Source organism: Microplitis mediator, chromosome 1, assembly GCF_029852145.1.
Source record: "Microplitis mediator isolate UGA2020A chromosome 1, iyMicMedi2.1, whole genome shotgun sequence".
In the NCBI taxonomy this organism is placed as follows: Eukaryota; Metazoa; Arthropoda; class Insecta; order Hymenoptera; family Braconidae; genus Microplitis; species Microplitis mediator.
Window position 1 is genome coordinate 15327862 of NC_079969.1, and position 26415 is coordinate 15354276.

Here is a 26415-nt window from a genome sequence, read left to right on the forward strand (position 1 = left end):
AAAATAAATAAAAGACAAAAAAAATTCTAATAAATCTAAAAAAAAAATTTCAAACACAAAAAAACAAGTTTCAATTTTTATTCTTCGGTTTTTTTTTTTTTTTGAGACTTTTTGGAATTTTTTTTTTTTTGTCTTTTCTCTAGTATACTAAAAAGCCATTGTTCTTATGGTTTTATTAATTGAATTTGCATATTTAAAATACATCATTGTTTCTTTGTTACGCTATCGTTCAGTAATTAACTGGCTTTGGCGGGAAGTTTTTATCAGGAAGTTCAAAATTTCTATCATAGCATAGAAATCATGCGTATGTAAATATAGGAATTATTTCCATGCTGAGATAGTAAAAATGTCTTCATTCATATATTCATTTTTTGTGAATTTTATGGTTACTTTTACAATGTGAGAACTGTTGTAATGAGAAATAATATAAAGTTCGATAAAAAATAGAAAATTACCTCCTTGAAGAGATGGATATATATGGAACGCTGGCTCTTGTAACCAAGATACTACTCGCACAAGATCCTTTACGTGACTTGGAACAACACATCTCATAATTGCCGTGCAGCCTCGTGATACTCCTTCAACTACTTCGACATCAACTGTATACGCTTGAGTCACAACTACAACGAAATTAAACGCCGTTACAATTATAGTTTACTTTGTGAATTGCTTATGAAATTACACATTATAAAAATAATATGATTGATGTTATATTTTTGATATATCTTTCGATCATTTTGACTTTACATTACGTCAAGATATTACATATAATCATTTAAATAACGATGATATCACATTTTATTCATGTTAACAAATAAGAAACTGAATTATCGTGATTTAATAAGCTAATACTCGAAGGTGAATTCTTAAACTTATAACCTCCTGGCATATCAATTATTCAACCCTGTTCATTTTCTCCTACTCTTCAACATCCAAGTTACTTGGTGTTTCGTGTGATTACCATTATTTTTGTTAAACAAAATTATGGACCATGCAATATGTGATAAATTTTAAACGTCCACCTGGCGCGACTTTTTACAAAGACTCTGTTGTTGATGGGACTTTTACTTCTGCCTGAATCTATGCATTTTGTTGATAATAATCGTAAGCAAAAAATATAAGAGTTACTTGTTTTTCGAATTATTATTGATTTTTCGGAGTGTCGTAGTGTAAAGCACGACATAACTTTTTTTCAGCTTGAAGAACTTAAAAATATTGTTGCATTAAAGAATATATTTGAGCTTGAAGCGCTTAAAAAGGTATTTAGAATAATGTTGAGCTCGCTGTGCTCGAAAAAAGCGTTAAGTTTTGGGGCTGGCCCGCAGGGTCAACTGTTTTCCACATTTTCATGTATTTTTAACTTCCCGCTAAGGAAATTGGAAATTTTCAAAAATTCGGGAAGTTATTGGTTTCGGTTCGATTTTCGAAAATCAAATTTCTAAGAGATCTTGACGTTTTGAGGTTCTAGGAAAATATTCTGACTGATTTCAAGATGATGTCCGAGTGTATGTGTGTATGTACGTACGTATGTAAATATCGGTACTTTTCGAACGGGTAGACTGATTTTGATTACCAAGGTGGCATTTGACACGGCTTGTTAACATCTAAAAGCTGTAAAAAATTGAAATTGATCGGTAGGGTGCATTCGGAGTTATTCCAAAAATAGAATTTATTCAAAAATGTTTATTTTGGATAACTTGTAATGTGCTCGATGGATTTTCAAAATCTATTCACCTCTAAAACTTGATAAGCCGCTTCAAATGCCACCTCAACCATCAAAATCGGTTTATTCTTTCGAGAGAAACCGTTGCCGAAAGAATAAAAAAAAAAATTTTATTAGTTTTTTTGAAATATTTCAAAAACGACTACATAAATCAATACCAAAATCTGATCAGACTTAGAACTCAATAAAACGCGTCGATTGCAAACTTAACCGTCTAAATCGATCAATTTGTTTGAGAGATATCGTTGAAGAAAAAATGGTAAAAAACGTTTTTTTTTTTTCGAAAACAACATCATACAAAAGTATTTTCGAAAAGCTCAAAAATGTATTCACGAGAATCTTTTCGAGCTCTAGAAGCTCGAAAACAGCGGGAAGTTGTGGGGCTGGCCCGCAGGGTCAACCGATAGACCGATTTTTTTTTTTTGTATAAAAAAATTCGAATCATGAGTATTTATTTTTTAAAATTAAATTTTGTCATCTATGATATTTTGTTTGAAGATATTTCCGATTATTTAATTGAAAAATTTAGGTAAATTTCATTTTCATAAAATATTTTAAAACAAAGAAATTGACATACTTGCTCTAACTTGGACATCACGACTGAGTATCCGACCAACTGAATTACTAGCCACACATCTGTAAGCTGCACTGTGAACGTCCTGTCTGAATGCCGCTGCTTGAAACGGAAGAAGTACAAGGGTTCCGTTCCTGAGCACTCTTCGAACACCGAGTACGTCACCGGCCGGAAGTCCATCGGCGGTAGACCAGTCGATGTTTGGAGTTGGGCTGCCGGATGCAGCGCAGTCTAGCCAAGCGCCACTTGAATTTGAGAATTCAATTCTGGATGGTGGTTCAATAAGAAAACTTGGTCCACGAAGATGAGCATCAAAACCATGACCACCGGCCGAGGAAACTACCGCAGCTACCCCTGTTAAGTTATTATTTTAAATATAAGTATAAGCTATATCAATATTAAGGGCTCAAACTTGCACAATAATTTTTTTGGTCATCAGAAATAATATTTTCACAGTATCGAAAAAAAAAAAACAGTCGATTTTTTTTGGCCCAGTTTAATGAATATCAAAATCAAATGGTTTAGAAATAATTATTTCGAAGCACCAGATTTGTTGTTCGAAATACATGTAATTATAAATCGATCCATTTCAATGTTAACTTGGATAAAAAGGCAAGAAAATCTACGTATGGTAAAGTACCTAGTTATTGACCATACTCCAGTTTCTGACCTTTCCAGTTTTTGTTGAGGATTAGAAAAGTATTTTTTTTTTTTTTCAATTCTCTTCTTATTAGTACCAAAAAATAACGTGATTAATCTTGCCTAGATTTCTATGTAAGATCCCACATGGTGCTTTTAGGTGGATTCCTATGTGGCTTCCTATGTAGTAATCCAGCATAGATCCCGAAATAGACTCTCACATGGGTTCCTATGGGAATTCAAATTATTCCAAAGCCATATGGGAATTGTATGGAAACTTATGTGGATTTTTGCCTCAATTTCTCATGGGAATGTGCACCATGTCAAAATGGGAATCTAAGTAACCACGGTTTCCTATGTGGGTTTGCCATATGGGAATCTGGATACTCATGGTTTCCTACATGAATTCTTATAATAAATTATTTGGATCTTTGTGATTACATAGATGGTGAATTACAAATTGGAGGTTATAGGATGATTTAATAAAACACCAGGAAATCTAATTATTTCTTGCGACGTTTCGTGCACTTTATTTGCATTTCATCAGGCAATCTAAGATACAAAACAGAAATATAGTACAGTTTATAGACAATTTCAAACATTATTATATGTAAATAAACATTCATACCATAGTACACGTATCCTGGCATCGTCTACTTAATATTATATTTCTTGTCATATCTCATGAGTACAGGTTACGGTAAACAAATTAGTCAAAAATTAATATAATAATTAATTTAATAATTAATCAATTCTATCAAGTGAGCTATTGAAAACTAATAACAAAATTGTACAGTTGAGTTGAAGTGGTCTAATATCAATCTCACCATCTTAGTCACTAAACATCCACAGTTGTGTGTGTGCACAGCTGTGGACAGTTAACCGCGAAATAGCTCCCTCTATATTAATATTCAAACCGTTCACACAGTATCTAAAATTCAACATACATTATAAATACTCGTCACAATACTAGCACACAATAAACAAATAAATAAATAATCTGTTAATTCATTAATAATAACTGATAAAATTCAATTTACCTCTGAAATTCAATAAGTCAATCTCATAATTTTAACGACGTTATACAGTCACAAAACTATCTAGCAAACCATTATACAAGTAACTTAGATTATTTAAATCTGTTTTCAAATTAACAGTGTCATTTAGATAAATGTACACCATCGCATTGATATTTCTTTTAAAGTAATTGTCTTCCCTATCTAAAATGGAAACACTGCTGAAGTCGAAATTATGGCCAGTATCGAAGTGATGCCGTGCTAACGCCGTCTGCTCACTCTTCAAGATGTTCACTGGTCGACAATCCAGACGATGTTGATTAGTCCTATTTTTTAGGTGTAGTTTAGTCTGACCCACGTATTTCTTCCCACATTCACATGGTATAGCATAAACCAGTTCAGACATAAAATCTTCGTCAACTTTGTCTTTCAGCTTAGTACATATATTGCCAATCGTTTTGATATTATAACTGGCCGGTTTCCATTCTGTACCGACAAAAGCCCTCGAAATCTGCTGTGATAACCCTCTGATGTACGGAAATTCGCAAAAATACTTGTTCTCAGATGGTTTACTTTAAGAGAAATATCAGTGAGATGGTGTACATTTATCTAAATGACACTGTTAATTTGAAAACAGATTTAAATAATCTAAGTTACTTGTATAATGGTTTGCTAGATAATTTTGTGAATGTATCACGTCGTTAAAATTATAAGAGCATATCCAGACATTTCAAGCATCATTCAAGTACAGATTTCTGCATACTTTCTAATTTCTACTATCGATAAACTTGAACCTCTTCAGACATGTTTCTTATAATACTTAAACCTTCCGTCGGAGTACTTAATACATAAAATATTTACTAAAGAATCTTACGATAAAGAAAGATCTTAATGTTCTAAATGAAAAGAGAATATTACAACGTCAGTGATAACTTTGTTTTTATATAACATATCATAGTTTATTTTAAACAAAATGTATTTTTAAATATGAAGAATTTAGAATCACGTAGTAATGATTCTAGAATATTAGAATCTGAAAAAATCAACTAGAAAGTATTTTCAAAACTTTTAAGTAAATGTTTTGCAACTAGTAACTCTATTGTCAAGATAAAACTTTTGCGGACAGTAAGAACTGTTGCAACTGTCCACAATTTAACTTGTAAAAAGAGACAGTGAGTTTGAACAGTAGTTTGAGTGATAAAAAAAAAAAAACAAAATCAAACAAACACAAAAAAAAAATAAAATAGGTAAGTCAACTCTGAAGATATTTTAAGCACTGAGTTGTAGGGCGATGTATGGTCAATTTTAACGGTTAAAAGGAAGTATGCAATAAACAGATGTTAGTAACACATTGATAACTAGAATACATTTAACCTACAAAATCATAGATATGGTATTATTTTTAACTTTTTCGAGTTATAGTAAGTATTTTTCTTATTGCTAATTGAATCATAAATCATTTGTATTGAAACATATACTAATATTAAGCAGATTAATAATATGATAAGAATAGAGAGTGCTCTTTTCACATGGTAATAGCTGGCTATGAGTGTTTGCTATATTAATTAGAATAGAAATAGAAGGTTGATATTAATAAGTTCGATGCCTCTTATAGCTTGTTATTTAGCCCATAGTATATTAAAGGCCTGAAATGTCTACTTCGGCACAGTTTACACTTTCAGCCGTTAGCTTATATAATGGCTTAATATTTACTTGTATCTTAGTATTACGTAACATATCTTTGTGGAAGTACGAGAGACGTAACTACCAAGAGGTTGGGTGTACAGTTTCATCGTCTCAACAAGAAGGGCTAGGAAAAAAGAGGCATTAAAGAAGACACCGATAATTTCCCAAGAGGTTGAAGTCTTCCTCTTCAATTTCATTTTCCGAATAGTACATTCACCTATCAACTTTTTGTTATAAATTATAATAGTCTTACTCCCCTTACACAATTGTTCATTTAAATAGTTATCTACATCATGTATATATGTGTTTTTTTTTTGCTTGGAAAAAATTTTAATATTGAAGTATTGTCTATAAATTGTTTTTAAAAGATTAGAAAATGCAAATATTTTTTTTTTAAATATAGTTCACTCAAGTATTGAGAAATTTATACTGCCGTTCGTACTGTTTCCCGAATAATTTCGATGTGATGTCCGAATAATAATTAATAAATCATTGAACTTCAGGTCTTCCGTAGATTTTGCAGTATTTGTGTTTAATGATAAGGAAAACTACATTTCAATTAAATGAAATTCAAAAAGGTTTCGTATCTAATTGCTGATGAGAATAACTTTTTACCAGGTATTGGATACTAGATTAACATTATTCTTTTGGTCATCTGAGATAATGAAGTCATACATACAAAATATAATAAGTGTTACATTAGCTGAAAAAATTTTTTATTCAAAATAGTGCAAATCTCTTTATTTCTTTATTTCTGCTTGAATCTAGCATACATACTAAATAACTAGATCTGTTTAATAGATTTCGTGGCATCTGCGTAAATATAGTCATATCCAAAAATTATTCTATCTTAAAAGCGTAAAGATCTGTTCATATCAATATTTAACTCTATCTATGTGTGCATAGACAAAGTCATATTTGAAAAAAAATTCCTGTGAAAACTGTATCTTATAGAGTTTATGTGATGATTTCATAGAATACCTGCGCAGATCATAAGATTTCTGCGTTAGTCGTATAGTATTCCCATAAGAATCTTATAGGATTCCTGCAAAGATCTTATAAGATTCTTGTGAAGATTAAATAGGATTGAGTAAAATTTCTATGAAGATCCTAAAAGGTTCCGTATAAAATCTGTTCCGTTTTGTACAGAGTTTCTTACATGATCCGCATAGGGGTTTTTTTTTTTACAAGAAGCAGCAGGTGGACTGAGATCTATGTGCATTTATAAATATGAGTAATTAATTTTATTGAACACATTTGATGAAATGAATACGTATCACGTTATGCAAAGTCTGATTTGATACACATCTTTTGATTCGACATAATTTCTTTTCAGATCTGATCAGATAGAAATAATTCAAAGATCTGACTAGATCTGACCATATCTGATCAAATGTAATCATTTTGTTCATTGAACCACATCTAGCCATAACTGATTTAATTTGGTCCGATCTAGCCTAACTTTATCAGATAGAATCAATTTAAATACTGGTCACATCTTTTCATGCATGTCTGATCAGATTTTGAAATATCTTAAACTTTTTTTTACAATCGAGAGCCGGATAATTTATTCTTTACATGCCCCAAACCTTTTTTTTTTTAATTAATTGATATATTAACGCTTATCCCTACATGTATTTTATTTTAAAGTAAGCACGTTTATTATTGATTAATTCATTATAATTTCGTGTTGTATAGAGCATTATAAAGAGTTCCAGCGACCGAAAAACTTTTTGGTTTTCGTTACTAGTGTTTCTAGAAACTATGTATCTGTATTTCAGTTCTGTGCCTTCGGCTTGACCAGTCGGAGATAACCTACCCTATCTTTCGCACATACTCATCCAAATTTGCTCCTTTTTGACCTCTCTCTAGGCCTGATAGGTGAAGGTCATTACCTTTTTCACCCTCAATCTGCTGGTGCCGGGTAGCACGCGTCGTTAAGACTCGTGAATCCTCAGTACGCTATTACTTTTTGAGAAGTGCATATGAATCCAAATGTTGTTGTAACGTTCGAGTGAAGAGTGTTTTTCGAACCATACTTGTAAACAATAATAAGAGGTAAGTATCGTTAAAAATATTATTTGTTACAGATCAACTCATGATACCAGCCGCGGACGCGGAGGCCTGCATGGAGCAGCCGCGTGCGTCAAGGCTGGAGAGACGCAGCCGCAGGCGTAAAGGCTCGAGTTAAAGCGCTTAAAGAGCCGTAGCGGCTCGGGGCAGCCGGCCAAAGGAGACAATACTCTGATATAGTAGCCGCAACGGCACGAAGAGTGTCCCTGCAGCCTCTGGGCTCTAAGACAAGCTGTTTCCGGACTGTTACCGGGTAAAATAATAAAGGGTGATCTTGCCTCTAGTTGCAAAGTCATCAGATCTAAAATAGATCGCTTACTTGCAGATACACCATCTCAAGCTAATAGAAGCAAAAATGCACCTTCTAATATATATGCATTTGGATTTTTCAGATGAATATTCCCCCAGAGGCTGTTGTTACGATGGAGGAGCTGTGAGAAAAGTCAGCAGTGACGGAGGAGCTTGGAAAAATATTGGACAGACTGCAGCTTACGGCGGAGGAATGGCCACCAGAAGGATGGAGAAACTGGAAAGTCGTGAGTCTATCAAAAGAGGAAGTCTTTGGGAACGAGATAGACCCACAGGTTCTCAATAAAGTCCGATTTGCTCTCTTCACGACGGAAATTGCGAGAGCATTTCATCCAGTTATTCGGGATTTACCGTAGAAACTCTATCGAGATTGTAAGATCGAAACGTTAAACTGGCCCTCATGGAAAAAAAAAGTGTGTGTGTCAGCTCCGACGCACGATTGGAGTTTACTCCTTCAGATCGACTGTCTAAATAGGCACAGAATTAAAGGCTTACTAATCTAAGAAAAAGATTAATACCATATCAAATGGTAAATAAACGAATCAATGAAAATACCTAAATAATGTATTTTTATTCTATTTTAGTCTAGTCGAGAAGTTGAGTTCCTGCGAAAAATAGTTACAGGTCTCCTAAAAATATAGTTGATGGCTTAAACGATCTGGAATGGCATCTAGAAGAAGACGTTTTTTGGATTTTTTTAGGAAAAATAAAATTACAATTGTTATGAACAAAAAACCGTTAAAAAAACTAGCCGTCCAGATTTTCGGCAAAATCTCAAAAAGTATAAGCGTTAGCTCAAATATTAGAAAAGTTTCTGAAAGAGCAGAAAATTTTAGTAAAAAAGTTTTCGACTCCCCGACTTGTAGTTCCAATATTTATAATTTTAATTTAACGTTGAAAATTACCTTTTGCGTAGCAGTTTCGGCATGCGCGCGCCACCACTCTAGTGAGCGCAGTTTTTAAATAATTTGTTTTTGCGATTAAATATCAATTAAAAAATTTGAACACATTCTGGAGTCATCTAGACACCAAAGAATATGATTTCGCGGTAATAAAAGTTTCATCACCATTTTTCAAAAAGTTATTCAATTGTTAATCAAAATTTTTTTTACGGGTTTGTGTTGTCATAAAAGGCGGCATAAAAGTTAAAATAATTAATCCATAAATTTTTTGTTTCTTGGAGCCCTTTTTATAAACATACTCAACAAGATGGCAGTATGAAAGTTTATACAATATTTTGATTTTATTAATTATTAATTTTTGAACCACCAAAAAAATTAAAAATTAAAATAATGTATGTTAAATAATTTTTTTTTTAATTTTAAGCTATTACTGATTTCATATTCTTATTAGGCATTATGTGATTACTTTTCAAATTTTTTCTTGCCATTTGTTTATAACTTTTTTATAAACAAATGGATTAATTAAATGTTTTTGAAAAATTTTTTTTCACCATATTGTTAGCGTAAGGAAATAATGATTTCAAAAAAAAAAATATTTTCTCAAAAACGATATCTTATTGTTTATAATCGTTTTTTTCATCAAGGAATCGGTTTTTTTTTTAATCATAATTTGCATTTCTAAATATAGTGACAAAAAAAAAAATTTTTTTGTCAACAATTTATTCATTTGTTTGTTAAACAATATTTTTTTTTATTTTAATTTTTTTTTAGAACATAAAAAAAATTACAAAAACAGCAACCTGCAAAAATATGGCAAATAAAAATTTTTTCAATTTTTTAAAAAACATCTGGATTTTGAAGTATGACAAAGTCCAAGAACTGACTCAATTTGTCAACAAACAAATTGCTGTAACATTGCAACTATTGCAGATACAGTTTTCGACCTTCGAGTCGTTTTTATACAGTATGAGTTAAGCTTTCTTATAAATTTTAAACCTAACGTTTATCTGTTATAGTTCTCTTACAACATGCATTTATTTATAAAAATTATTAATGCATTTTTAAGAAAAATTTTTTTTTTTTTTCATTATTATTTCCCTACGCTAACAATATGGTAAACAAAAATTTTCCAAAAATATTTAATTAATCCATTTGTTTATAAAAAGATTATAAAGTTTATAAAATGGCATGAAAAATTTGAAAAGTAATGCCTGACAAGAATATAAAATCAGTAATAGCTTAAAATTAGAAAAAACACTTGAGAATACGAAATAATAATGCTCACTGCACGTATCATTAGAGTACGACTGATATACTATATATATATGTATAATTTAAAGGAGCTGTAGAGTACATATTATATACCTTAGACTGGGCCAAAAAATCGACTATTTTTTTTTTTTTTTCGATACTGTGAAAATATTATTCCAGATGACAAAAAAAAATTATTGTGCAAGTTCGAGCTCTTAATATTGATATTAAGAGGTGTATCATTACGACTTTTAGTTTTTCGACAGAAATTTCATTTTTTACCCAAAACTTGTGAATCATCCATCTGAAAAATTTGAGCAATGTATATTCTTAAAGGAAATAGAATTCCCTACAAAAAATCTCTCTTAGTAAATCGACGTAGTCTAATTGGCCCAGTCTAATATACCTATATATATTATATATATATATAGGTATATTGTATACATTAGACTGATTCAAAAAAATCGACTAATCTTTTTTTTCTTCATTATATCGAAAATATTGTTGGAAATGACGAAAAAAAAATACTGTGAAAGTTTGAGCTCTTAATATTAATATGAACAACTGCCGCATCGCAATTTTCTATTTCCCGTTTAAATAACATGGGAACATTTATTTTTTAAGCTTCGGAATTTTGTAGCTCACGGTGGGACCAATACTTTTAAATATTCAAGACATATTCTTATGGGAAATTTTACGCTCTACAAAAAAGGTCTCTAATAATTGTTCGATATTTTTATTTCTTCAAAAGTAATTCGAAGTTAAAATTAGATTGACGAGAAATCTTTACATTATTTAAATTTTTTGATACAACCATCAACTTATCCAAAAATTTTAGAGGACATTTTTTGTAGAGCATTTTATTTCCTACAACTTATCTCGGAGAAAATTTCCGATGTTTCTCATAGGTCGTAAGTTATTCGCAATTAACTGAAAATTAAATATAATTAATTTTAAGCAACAAAATTTTTATTATTTAAGAAAATGCGATATGGTAATAATTTAATATTTGTATCAAGTAATATCAACCCATTGAACATAGTCATTCAGATTTTGTGTATATATTGTCTTTCGAAATTTTGTTTTGATTCGAAAACCATTTTTTTTCGTTAACTGGAGAGCATTTTTTATCTTTTTTTTTTTTTTGAGAAAAATTATTCAAGGAATTATTAATGTCATTATGTAGTTAAGCATCTACTATATGACCATTAAAACAGGTACTTGTCAGTCTGTCAAATAACCGAGGAATATCCATGCCAGAATTGTCTTCAAGTATCGAATATAAAAACTCTGAAATACCTATCTAACCAGGGACAACACAATAAATTGGCCAACCATCTAGTGGCGAGCACTGAACTACTTCCACTGCTGCTTAGCACCGGTGACTTTCTCCTCTTCAAGATACATCTTCGGTGCCGTGACCGGTTACCCTCGGACAAAATAACCTCGACAAAATAACCCCGACAAAATAACCTCGTAACAAAATAACCTGAAAAAAAAACTTTGTTATAAAATAACCTGAACAACAATAACCGGAAAAAATTCACATAAATCTTTAACGATAAAATTCGTATTCGAAGGTTATTGTTGTTCAGGTTGGTAGCACAATTTGTAGTTCACGGATAAAATATCCGCGACAAAATATCCGTGATAAAATATCTAAATACAAATTATCCGATAGACAAAATATCCCCGGACTAAATATTCAAGAGACAAAAATTCGTGACAAAATATCCTGTTAATAAATATTATTCAGAAAAATATATTTTAAATGAAAATATAATTAATAATTTTCGATATGCGGGTACCGTACCATTCCAAGCATATGTGGACTTATTTACAAAATAATACCCACCTAAAATCTGTGAAAAACGGCACAGTACGATTTCAAGCATATCTGTAGATCTATTTTTAATATCACACACTAAAATTTTATGTGCAAATATATTAAGCATTTCTGATAAAATGGCACCGTACTATTCATATGAAAAGTATTTATATTATAAGATATTTTGTCAGGGATATTTTATCTATCGAGTATTTAGTCCGGGGATATTTTGTGTATCGGATAAAATGTATTCGAATATTTTATCGCGGATATTTTGTCGTGGATATTTTGCCTTCGGATAATAAGTGACGGTTCTGTTCAGTTTATTTTATAAAAAAGTTATTTTTATCAGGTTATTTTGTACGAGGTTATTTTGTCGAGGTTATTTTGTCCCGGGGCAATTTATTACGGAACCACATCTTCTCCCAACAAATTTTTCTCTTAAGACTTTTACATTAAAAATCAAAGAAAAAAAAATTGACAAAATGTAGATATCACCAATCGTCAGCATTTTTTCGGAAACGAATTTCTATTGTATCCTCCAAAGACCATTATTATTTTTCTTTTTTTTTTTTTGTTAACTGAAGTTATAAACAAATGGATTTTTTCAAAGTTCAGATTGGATTGAAAAAAGGCCATTCGGCAGTCGAAATGGAAGGTAGATTTTCCAATTAATCTATATAAAAAGTTTCATACATACATATCTTGTGATACATGTTAGTGTATAGTCACGATATGAAATTAGGCTCGTTTTCTAAGAGTGAGAGTAAAATAAGACAACGACTATTTTCGATAGAGAACTTCAGATAGTTGATTTGACAAAACATTATATAGGTAATGTACTAAACTAACCTTCACGTAAACAAAGTATAGAAATTTTAATTAGTATGAGATCATAATTGTAATTACTATTACGATGGCAAGATCAGTTATAATTATAGGACGTACAGGTACGATTGAAACAGCATAAATAATAAAAAAAATACTTTTAAAATATAAAATAGCAGTGAAATTTACAGGTTATTTTGTTCACACCATAATACAACTGACAAAATTGTATTATAATGGTCAAAACATTAAGCTTAAGGTCTTTAATTAAAGCTTATTAGACAAGCTTTCAAATATTTTTTACTGGAATTGTCTATCAGTTTTAGTTTTAATGCTATATGAACTTCAACAGTGAATAAAAACTGATTTTTTCGAAAACTCGTGGAAATTTCAAACAGCCATAACTTCACAACTATTCGAACGATTCAGCCCATCTTTGAACTTGATCAAGATAATCGCCTATAGAATAAGTGTGAAAAATTTCATTAAGATCCGATAAGAACTGTAGGTGCTATCGTAATGACAAGACCAGTTATAATCATACGTCGTAGAGGTACATTTGATACATCATAAGTAATAAAAGAAATACTTTTAAAATATAAAATAGCTGTGAAATTTACAGGTTATTTTGTGCACAATAAAATACAACTGACGAAATTTGATTATAATGGGAAATGCATAAATGATGTTGAATGAAAACCATATTTTCAACATTTTTTGATTCCATTAAATTTTCAAGGCTCTCAAATTATTTGAAGAAATGGTCAAAACATCAAGTTTAAGGTCATAAATTAAAGCTTATTAGACAAGCTTTCAAATACTTTTTACGGAAATTATCTATGAGTTTTAGTTTTAAAGTTACATGAACTTGAAAGTGGATAAAATTTTTTTTTTTTTGAAAAATCGTGGGAATTTGAAACAGCCATATCTTCTAAACTAATCGAACGATTTAGCCCATCTTCGAACTTAACCGTGGTAATCACCCATAGAATAAGTGTATATATATACATATATAAATTTTTCAACGAATGGTATTTTCGAACTCTACTCAACTAATTATGATAGGTTGTGACAAAATTCCTTGAAAAATCGACCATGAGGACAAATACAATACCTAGATTTTTAAAAAAATCTACCTAAAAATCGACAAAATGTTGATACCACCAATCGACAACATTTTTTCTCAATCGAATTTCAATCGTATCGTCCAGAGACTTTTTTTTTTGTTAACTAATGTTATAAACAACTCGATACGATAAAAATGCTGACGATTGGTGATATCTACATTTTGTCAATTTTTTTTTTGTCTTTGATTTTTAATGTAAAAGCCTTAAGTGAAAAATTTGTTGGGAGAAGATGTATATTGAAGAGGAGAAAGTCACCGGTGCTAAGCAGCAGTGGAAGTAGTTCAGTGCCCGCCACTAGATGGTTGGCCAACTTATTGTGCTGTCCCTGGTTAGATAGGTATTTCAGAGTTTTTATATTCAATACTTGATGACAATTCTGGCATGGATATTCCTCTGTTATTTGACAGAGTGACAAGTACCTGTTTTGGTGGTCATATAGTAGATGCTTAACTACATAATGACATTAATAATTCCTTAAATAATTTTTCTCGATATTTAAAAACAAAAAGTATTTTATTAAGTCAAAATTGTAACTGATACTATTAACATGTAGTGAAGCAAATAATTAAAATATTATTGTCAGTACTACTCAAGCCTCAGTAGTAATAACTTTTTTTTCTAAGTTATATTAACTACTCAACATTTACTAAGCCGAAGTAGTTACTAATACTATTTTAATTTGTTGACGCGACTATGAAACGTAGTTATTATTACTATTACATCTTAAGTAGCGAAGACTATTTTTTCATAATTGTTCTAACCAGGCAAAAATGGTTCGTAAAGAATAGTTGGTGTTACTATTTTGTATTAGTTTTGAGCACTACTGTGTAGTACCAGTGACTACGAAAACTAGTTTACAGAACTAATAGTTAATACTTGTGACGTCGTAGTTCAGGCTACTATGCATTTTTCTCTCAGTGTGTGAATATATGTTAAATATATTTAGTTTATAAGAAAAATATAATAATTTAATATAACCAAAATATATGTGACGTATATTTAAATTATATTAAAAATATAAGTAGGTACTTCTAATAAAAATATATGCAGATTATAGTAGGTGTATATATAAAATGTAAAGAATGATATATAAACTAAATATACGGAAAATATATACAAAATATAAGCCGAACATATGATTGAAATGTATGAAGAATATATTTCGAGAAAAATGATTCCAAAATGACTAGGGGGACCTATGATGGAGTTTTCTTTGGAAAATTTGGGCCTGAAAAGTTAGGGGGGGGGGGGGTAACCTGCAGGGGTGCCTAGAAAAACCGGTCAAAATTTGTCACACCAGTTTTTGTAGGAATTTTTTTTTAGGAGAAATTTAACCTGAAAGAAATAAGCGAGGTCAGCAGCGCAGGTTTCTGAGAGGAAAACTCCAAAATGACCGGGAAGACCGTCATTAAAGTCTTCGTAACAAAAATTTGGGCCTGAAAAATATAGGAGTAGTAATTTGCGAGGCTGCCTTCAAAAAAAGTTCCAAAAGTGTCATTGGGGCCTTTGTGGGGGTCTTTTTAGAAGAAACTTGGGCCTGAAATATATAGGGATAGTAACTTGCGAGGGTGCCTACAAAAAAAGTTCCAAAATTATCACAGGGGCCTTTGTAGGCGTCTTTCTAGGAAACATTAAGGCCTGAAAAAAATATGACTGATTACCTGGCGCCTATGAAAATTTTCGACCTTTTTGTCCAGGTACTTTTGTTGGTTACCCATCCCTATTTTTTCAGGCACAAATTTCTCCTAGAAAGACTCCTACAAAGGCCCCTATGACTCTTTTGGAGCTTTTTTTGTAGGCACTCTCGCAAGTTACAACTCTTATATTTTTCAGGCCCAAATTTCTGTTACGAACACTTTAATGACGGTCTTCCCGGTCATTTTGGAGTTTTCTTCTCAGAAACCTCCGCTGCTGACCTCGCTCATTTCTTTCAGGTTAAATTTCTCCTAAAAAAAAACTCCTACAAAAACTGGTGTGACAAATTTTGACCGGTTTTTCTAGGCACCATTCTTTATACATTTCAATCATATGTTCGGCTTATATTTTGTATATATTTTCCGTATATTTAGTTTATATATCATTCTTTACATTTTATATATACACCTACTATAATCTGCATATATTTTTTTTAGAAGTACCTACTTATATTTTTAATATAATTCAAATATACGTCACATATATTTTGGTTATATTTAATTATTATATTTTCCTTATAAACTAAATATATTTAACATATATTCACAATATATTCTATCAATTATATTTTAAATATAAGGCCAATATATTTTGTATATATTTCTTTGAACTTTTACTTCCCATATGATTTTCCATACAAAATATATTATACATATAACTTCATTATATTGAACATATATTTTATATATACGAAAATCGGCCAAAAGTTAGATATTCCAAATATATTCTATTTATATTTTTTTTATGTGTAGCATATATTCGTTTATATTTCCAGTATATTTTTGTTATATTACGTTTATATATGATTTATATGTAGAAATATATTTTTAATATATTCAACATATAAAATTTTTCCATAGGGGCAGGGGGGGGGGGGGCTTTCTGTCGGGCCTTGATCATGAGCCCACCAGAAGTAGTTAACAAAATTAGGGGTTCAGCAGCCCAGACTGAATTATTTCTCCATGCTCTGAAACCTTTGAAAGAACACTTCTTCTCTCGTGAGCAGGCAGTGGAACTGCTAAGAGGGGATGAAGAAGTCTCAGAGAAAGATGAAAACGAAGTTTCGGGAGGCAAGAGAAAAGCGCCAACACCAAAGGAACGCGCGCCAAAGCGGTCAAAGGTTTCAATTTTGGAGGAGAGAATGGAGAATATGTTCCAGGTTCTATTGAATAAGATTGAAAACACAAATATACAAGAGGATTCCAGTGAGTCAGAATCAGAGAAATTGGTTAGCCAGAAGGAGCTAGATGAGAGCATGGTTAATGAATCTTCACCATGTGAAGCACCGGTTCTATTACCCGTTGTTGAGAAACAACAGCTGAATTTAGATGTGTTGGCATTGGTCCCAGTGGTCAAGGAGAGTGTTCCGTCAATACCACCGCCGACACCGGACATCAAAGCGCAAGGAATAGCGTGTCAGAAATTAGGTACGGAAAATTGGAACAAGATCCGCTACAAGAAGGTTCAGAAGAAACTCCAAGCTTCGCCAGTGTTTGATGCTCTGTAGGTAAATAGCCAGTTAGAAGGCTTAGCTCCAAATTCGTTTGCTAGTTCAATGCTGGAAAAAGCAGAGGAGATGGCTGGAACCATCACTCACGGCTTGCTGAAACAAAGACAGAAGTTAACAGAGGGTATGCAAAAAATAGCGCAAAAATACCCAGACGTCTACAACGAAATCAGGGATAACTTCTTGGGAGAATCGACGTTTAAGGTGATATCGGACGATTTGCTCCATTTCACTTGCGCCAGGCGTGCAGAATTAATCGAGTTCAGAAGAAAGGTGTTTAAACCAAAATACCAACACCTGGCTGCTGGGTTAGCGGAGATTCCACCCTCTGAGTCTCATTTATTTGATGAGGAAGCTCTTTCGAACTTCCTTGATCACCGGGTTGGTGTTCAGAAGGTTGCTTTCTTCGCTCAAAAGAATCCCAAGGAGGGGCAGTATCAGCCAATGAGGCCTAAACCTAGTCGCTCATCAGTGAGTCCGGGATACTCTCGTGACCAGAAGAGTAAATCATCGTTCAAGCCATCATCAGCACCATCGTCGTCCTTTCGGAAGCCTAATTCCAAAGACGCAAAAAAATCCACGAAAATATTTAGTTCTGGCAAGAACGATCGTTCTAAGAGATTATGACTGTCAACCAGATAGAAAGGAAACGAGGATGGGACTGGAAGTGCAGAACTTCGTTGCTAGGCCAGCTCAATTTCGCAGCATTGGCAGTTCCCCTAGGTCGATTATTCTCGAGGGAGTTGCAGAAAGCGAGCTTGAAACTCCCGAAAATCAGACCAAAAAATAAAATCGGAGTTCCGCAATCAGCGCTGAAAGACTGTGCATGGTGGAGAAACAACATACATTAGACGTGCCCAATATTCAGAGAACAGTCTTCAATCTTTCTGACAACGGATGCGTCGCAAGAAGGATGGGGATTTCATCTGGACAATCAGGTGAGAGCGGGTCAGTGAACGCGGGAACAAATCCATTGGCACGTGAATCGGAAGGAACTCTACACAGTCCTGGTTGCCATCAGGGAATTCGAGATGACCCTTTGAGGCAGGGCAGTCATGCTGCAATCGGACAACAAGACCATAGTAGAGTACATCAAGAAGCAAGTTGAAACTCGGCCCAAAGTATTGCAACAGATAGTGAGAGAACTACTGACTCTATGTTACCAGTCACAGATCCAGTTAATCCCATTCTACCTTCCGAGAATTTACAATTGTTCACCATTCTTCTTCAGATGCCAACCCTCCGATTGGCATCTGAAGAAGAACCTGACACAGCTAGAGTTCAGAAAGTGGGGAACCCAGCAGATAGATCTGTTTGCCACAAACTGGTCGAAAGTTGTCTTAAAATATGTGACGCTAGAGGCGAACGATTAGGGAGCGGAGTTTATCAACGCTTTTAGCAGGGACTGGAAGGTGGATTTGGCGTGGGTTTTTCCTCCACTTCCGTTAATACCGGAAGTTTTGAGCCACCTGAGCCGAGCACACGGAATATTTCTCGTCGTAGCACCTCGTTGGCAGAAAACCTTCTGGAGGAGCGAACTGAAGAGTCGGACCATGACAGCGCCATTCGAGTTGCGAGACCTGGAGGAATCGCTAGCTGATCTAGCAACGGGGAGACCAGCTCAAGGCGTGAATGAGATGGGTTCAGAGGTCGGGGAAACGGATCCACGATTTGACTCTTTTGTCCATTGATACGAAAGGATATGAATCAAATCGTAACTCAATTACATTCTGTCCGAAATTCGGCTTAAAAACGGACAGCGTTCGACACAGGCAATCGGGATGGAATTTGTCGAGAGCGAAACAGCAGGTGTTTGACGTAGTATTCTGGTGAAGCGCTTGATAAAAATTTCGCTGAAAGACGCAAATCAAGACCAGGCTTGAATCAATTATTTATTACAACTAGAGCGAAGGTCAAGGAAGCATCAAGAGCTATTATAACAGGGTGAATAAAGACGGTCTTTAAAGAATTGAAAATCGACGTGGGTCCTGGATCAATAAGGTCGGCGGTAGCCTCACACAGATTTGAACAGGGAATGGAGCTAGATCAGATCCTAGAACGGGGAAACTGGCAGGGAGAAGTGAATTTCTTTAAATTTTATTGTAAAGAAGTTCAGAGGCATAGGTCGGGGTGGAGTCAAGCATCAGAAGTAAGTATCATGTACGGTTCCGGAGTAATCATAAGAAAACCAACAAAAAAAAAATTTTCAAAATTTTTGCTGGTCTTTCAATACTTCTATGGGCTTCAATAAATTTTTTTGAATAATCCGAGCGTATGACTTTTCTAGGAAATTTTATGCCCTTTAATTTGACAGCCTGAAAAAGTCTCTACGACGATTTGGCGCCGAGTTATAATTGATCAAAGCAAAAAAGTCCATTTTGGCTTTGATAATCAATAACTCCGGATGTATTGGTCGTTCAGAAAATGAAAGCAGGGTTTTTAAAACTGGAAAACATTCTCTATAAGGCAAAATTAGTGGCATTTGATAGAAAAATTTTTTTTAAACCGATATTGTTTAGTAAAAAATAGGTTAAAAGTCACAAATTTAAGGATATTCGGAAATCTTGCTATAACTTTGGATATAACGGATGAACAAAGGATATTTTCGTATTTTTCTTAACCCCAAAGTGTCCTGAAAAAACCCTAAAAATTTCAAATCGCTGCGATTTTTCTTTCTTAGTGCCCCGAAGCTTTAAATTCATCGATTTTATCAAAACTCACCATAATTGGTAGTATCTCGGTTTTTGTTCATTTTTTCGATTTGAAAATGTTTTTTTTTTTACCGGTAATCTTCATTTCTTTGATCAAAAAGATCGATTATCGAAAAAAATTGAAAAAAAAAAAAATTTTGAAAAAAATTTTTTTTTTCAAAAATTTTTTTTTTTGTTGTATCTGCAATGATTTATCATTGTCAAAAAAAATTCCTAAAATTTTTTTTAGCGCTGTAACTGCATCTGCTTTAAATGTCAACTCAACAAACATACGCTTTGGGTAACTCTAATGCCGGCGGTAAAAAAAATTTTGATGAACAAAAACCAAGATACTACCAATTATGGTAATTTTTGACAAATAGTTATAGATCAAATTGAACGGAATATAGTATAGAGCCGGATAGCTCAACTGGTAGAGCACTCAGCGCGATACCGAATTGGTCTGGGTTCGATTCCCAGTTCGGGCTATCTATATTTTTCGCAATTTATCTATAAATTGTCTTATTGAGAGGTTTGCATGTTTAGGTTTCCACTATATTTAAATAGCTCAAATATTGACAAAAAAATTTTTTTATCAAATGCCACTAATTTTGCCTTATAGATAATGTTTTCCAGTTTTCAACACCCTGCTTTCATTCTCTGTACGACCAATACACCCGCAGTTATTGATTATTAAAGCCAAAATGGACTCTTTTGCTTTGATCAATTATAACTCGGCGCCAAATCGTCGTAGAGACTTTTTCAGGCCGCCAAATTAAAGGGCATAAAATTTCCTAGAAAAGTCATACGCTCGGATTATTCAAAAAAATTTATTGAAGCCCATGGAGGTATTGAAAGACCAGCAAAAATTTAAAAAATTTTTTTTCTGTTGGTTTTCTTATGATTACTCCGGAACCGTACATGATAAAAAATTTTGAGGTCCAGATCTGAATACTAGAAACTTGAGGATAAAATTTCCATTTTTTAATTTTCTTATATGACCATTTTTCACCGAGTTACAGCATGTTGAAAATCACCTAAAAATTTTGGATTTTTTTTCTATCCCTTAATTTTTGTGACCAGTGTATATGAAATATCCGAGAAACATATTAAAAACTGAGTTGTCTTAATTTATTGCTTATAATATGATTTAAACTAAAGAAAAAGTTAAGTGTCATTAAATGATGATCGAAAGAAACTATAAAGAGGAATAGTTAGTATGATTCCAGACACATTTAGTACATTATATTTTGGTCTATCCGGAAAAAATAACGTTTTATGTTATTTTTTTAACTTTTCAGCGCCGATATCTTTTGAACTATTGAACCGATATTGACGTTTGAGGTGGCAATCAGCGCGTTTTCTCGAATTCTAGAGCTGATATAAGTTTGGACTCGATCCGTCCTGCCATTTTGAAGATATTTGGAAAAACCCGTTTTTTACCATTTCTTTCTCCAACGATATCTCTCGAACAAATTAACCGATTGAGATGGTTAAGGCGGCGATCAACGCGTTTTATTAAGTTCTAGAGCTGATTAGATTTTGAAGTTGATCGTTCAACTCGTTTCTGAGAAATCAATAAAAAACTAAAAAAAAAATTTTTTTTTTCGTAATTCACCAATATTTTCGAGTCTACTTGATTAAATGTTCTGAAATGTTCAGGAAAGTTGACGGCCAACAAGCTCTTTCGATTGCCACCTTAACCATCTAAATCGGTTCATTAGTTAAATAGTTACAAAGAGTTTACACACACACACACACACACACACACACACACACACACACACACACACACACACACACACACACACGCACGCACACACACACACATACATACACTCGGACATCATTCTGAAAATAGTCAGAATAGCTTCCTAGGACTTCAAAACGTCGACATCTGTTGAAAACTCGATTTTTGAAAATCGGGGTGAAAACAATAATTTCCCGAATTTTTCGAAAATCATCGAATTTCTTAGCGGGAAGTTAAAAGAAATAAAAATTACAATTCAAAATCTATATTTATTTCTTTATTTATCTTTCTATGTACTTTTGAGTAAAATAAATATTACAGTGCTGCCTCTGTTATAATACGATGTAAGCTATAAAAATTACGATTTTGTATCGTGATTTTTAAATATTAACTGCGTCCTCCGCAAGAGGCGCTTCCATGACTTATGAATGTTTATTCAAATTGTTTATATGGACCTTAAAAACTATCTACTGTGTGGGCTTTTCGGTGGCCGGGTGGTCCAAGGCGTTGGACACTTTGCACACGAAAGGACTTGTGTTCGAATCCAACGTCCGAACAATTATTATTTTATTCTTTTATTTAAAATTTCTCTTCAAATTTTGGGACATTCACATCGTAATTTATATTAAAGAGCTTAAGACTTCGTATTATTTGTCTGAAGTATTATTTCTTAAATGAAATTTCCTACGCTACATCGTAAAAATTATGATTTTGAAAGTCTAGTCTACCACTACAATAATCAATAGGACAAATTACGATATTATTATCGTAAATTTAATTGGAATTTTTTTCCGTGTAGTTTTAACATGGTGCAATATACGTTTTTTACACCATTTCGTGTTACTGGTTATAATTTTGATTAATGAGCACCAAATGATTTTGAACATTTTTAACTACTCAATCAATAACTACACTGTAAAAACTCCGGAGTGAATCCGGAGTGAATTGGGAGTGAAATAAAATCCGAATTCACTCCGGATTCACTCCGCCACTCGGAGTTCCGGAGTTTTGAAAAAAAATCTCGGAGTTAGGCGAAGTTGATTTCACTCCCAATTCACTCCGGTCCGTAGTTTTAATACTTAAATAAATTGATATTAATTTATATGAAACTGCTAAACAATGTGTGTGTGTGTGTGTGTGTTTGGGTGTGTGCAGGTGTTTGTGTGCGTGTGTGCAAATGTGTGCATGTGTGCAAATTTGTGCGTGTGTGCAAATGTGTGCGTGTGTGCAAATTTGTGCGTGTGTGCAAAAGTTTATGGCATTACTTAACTCAAATAATCAAATTGATACTTTATACTTTTAAATTGCTGCCGAAACCTTTGAACATTTTTTAAGTATTGGGGATTTAAGTTTGATTGATAGTTGTCAGAATAAAAATTTAATAACTTTGATATTAAAAAATTGTCATATTATCTAATATATATATATATATATATATATATATATATATATATATATATACATATACATATATTCATTGGAACTATATACATAATTCGATATTTATAGGTTTCAGATCAATAAAGTCTGATCAGATTTAATCATACATAGACATATATAACTACAAATAAGTTTATATCAGTTATGTCTGATTAGATCCAATCATATATTAAATTATGTACGACTATACACGAATTTATATTAGCCATGTCTGATCAGATCTAATTATGCATAGACTCATATATGATTATATATGGGGTTATAACAGCTAGGCATGATTATATCTAATTATATATAGACTTATAGGCGATCAGATCTGATCATATATAGACTCATATATGGTTATATATGGAGTTATAACAGACAGGTATGATTATATATAATTATATACAGACTCATATATGATCAGACCTGATCATACATAGACTTATGTATGATTATATATGGAGTTAAAACAGCCAGGTATGATCATATCTAATTATATATAGACATATACAATCAGATCTGATAATATATAGCCTTGTATATGATTATATATGGGGTCATAACAGCCAGGTATGCTCAGTTCTAACTATATATAGACTTATATATAAATATATCTGATCATATATAGACCTATATACCCGGAAAAAAAAGATTTTATATGATCATATAAGAAATATATGAAAATTATCTATGATTACATAAAAGCTTATATGATCTTATAAAGTTCTTATAAGAATTAATATACTCTTGTGAGGACTATATAAAAATTGATATGATTTTATCTAAAGTTATATATAACGTTACAAAATTACTAGATAAAGTTTTATATGCTTATATATAATTATATATGATAATATAAAAGTTTATATGATCTTATAAAAAGTATATAAGAATTTATATAGTTTTATACGGATTTTATAAAAATTGATGTTATTTTATATAAACCCGGCAAAAAGTTCTTATAGAATTATATATAAACATATATGTATATATATTATTATATGAAAGCTCACATAATCTTATAAATTTCTTATAAGGATTCATATGATCTTATAAGAATTTTATAACACTTGATGTGATTTTATTTAAAGTTATATATAACTTTATAACAATACCAGGTGAAGTTTTATATGCTTATATATAATCATAAATGATCATATAAAAGCTCATGCGATCTTAAGAAATTCTTATAATAATTCGTATAATCTTATAAAATTTTTATAAAATTTGATGTAACTTCATATAAGGTTATATATAACATTATGAAATTACAAGAGCACGTTTTATATGGTTATACATAATCATGTATGGTCATATATGATCATATGAAATCTTATATGACCTTATAAAATTCTTCTAAGAATTCAGATAATCAATACAAATTTATGTGATTTTATATGAAGTTATAAATAAATTTGTATGATTACAAAAGAGTTTTATACGGTTATATAAAATCATATATGATTATATAAAAGTTTATATAGTTTTATGATTCTTATATATAAATTTATATGGTCTTATAAGCAGGTTATCTTAAAAAAAATTGTAATTTGATATAAAACACAAATGTGATAAAATTTGATCATATTTGGTGCATTATTTATGTAGGATGAATCAATTTGATCATTTGATTTAAGTAATGCTATAGCTTGTTGAATACTTATAAGGGTAAAGCAGGCTAGAGAAGCAGACGGCAATCATGCGATCATCAAAGTTGAGCAGCATTGAGGTAGGACAGTTGTTGTATGGGTGACCCCTTGGCAAAATAGCAGTTAACCGATAGATTTTTTTTTTTTTTTTATTCATGCATGATTATATAATATATATATTTCATATATAATATATATATTCATATATATATAATGAATTATATATATATGATATATATAATTCATTATATATCATCAGATCCTGCCAATTTTAAGATCTAGTAATATATAAGTTATTGTATATATGATTAAGTAAAATCATTTTTTCCCGGGGATATATACTTTTATATGATTATATAAGATTATGTAAAATTTTATAAAGTCATATAAGTTTTTATAGGACCAATTTCATGATAAGACTTTATATGATTTTATATGAGTCACTTTTATATGATTTACATATGATCATATAAGAATTTTTTTTCCCGGGTATGAGCTCATAACAGCCAGGTCTGATCAGATCTAATTATGTATGGGATCATATATAATTATATATAATTATTAGGGTGTGCCAAAAATAATCGATAATTTTTTTTTGACTCTCCCACGAAAAATTTGTTTGTCAGCCCTAAAAAAAATTCAGCTAAAATTTCAGCCCTTAATTTCAATTTTAAGATGTCCATCATCGATCTCAAAGTTTTCGAATTTAAATAACATGGGAAAACTATTTTTTTACATTATTTATGGCTGCAAACTGTGAACATTTTTTTTTTTTTTTACATTATTGATCAGTTAACCTTCGTAAGCAATAAATTGTCTACAAATAAGTCCGAAGAATCAAATCTGTGCACTCAATATTTCGTCTATTAATGACGTCAGAATATGCGAATTTTACGAAAATTTGTTATTTTCACATCTGGAAACTAAACTGTTAGTTGTAGAAAAAAAAGTTGAATAGTAATTTTGTAGTACATTTGATTCTCTACAAAATTGCTATTGAGACCTTTTTTGTATGATGAACAGATCAATAGTTATGAGCTCTCGAAGTCTTATTATTTAAATTATTTACTTATAATAATTAAAATATTGACTATAAAAAAAAAGCTGAATGGTAATTTTATAGTACATTTGATTTTCTACAAAATTGTCTCCATGACTTCTTCTGTATGATGAACAGTTCAATAGTTACGAACTCTTGAAGTCTCATTATTGGAATTATTTACTTATAACAATTAAAGTATTGAGTATAGAGATGAAAGTTATTTGAAAATTTGGTAAAAAATCCCATACACTACGAATATACGCGGAAATTTTATCTTTCACAGCTCAATAAATTTGAGCTCCAAAAGTCTCAATTATACATTTATTTAAATTATCAGTTTAACCTATTATCTGTTGAGAATAATTTGAATCAAGATTCTTTAGCATTATTTTAAATATATGAAAAAACTCATAAAAAGTTCGTCATATCATTAATAGTTGATTGTTCATTTACTTTTTCTATTCCTTGATTACAAAAATCTAAACAAATCAATTTTTTTTTTGTTTCAATTAAAAAAAATCTGTCTATCGGTTGACCCTGCGCGCTAAACCTCTAAATCTTCCTACGGTTTTGGAGCTCCTTGACTTTTTTTTCAGTTTTTTTCAAATTTTTCAGAAATGGCTCGATCGATCAATTCCAAAATCTAATCAGCACTAGAATTCAAAAAACAGCGTCGATTCCCGCCTCAACCATCTCAATCG

General features: G+C 31.7%; 1 protein-coding gene across 6 annotated transcripts in view; it reads right to left on the reverse strand.

Annotated features, from left to right (window-relative positions):
• LOC130678311 (cell adhesion molecule Dscam2) overlaps positions 1–26415 on the reverse strand; it is a 235765-nt gene that overhangs the window by 62162 nt on the left and 147188 nt on the right. For all 6 annotated transcript variants that reach the window (XM_057485477.1, XM_057485474.1, XM_057485472.1 and 3 more), the window contains exons 2-3: positions 2301–2651; positions 456–620 (exon numbers count right to left, since the gene is read on the reverse strand). In XM_057485477.1, coding sequence (XP_057341460.1) covers positions 456–620; positions 2301–2651 — 516 coding nt within the window. The remainder of the gene's footprint in view (positions 1–455; positions 621–2300; positions 2652–26415) is intronic.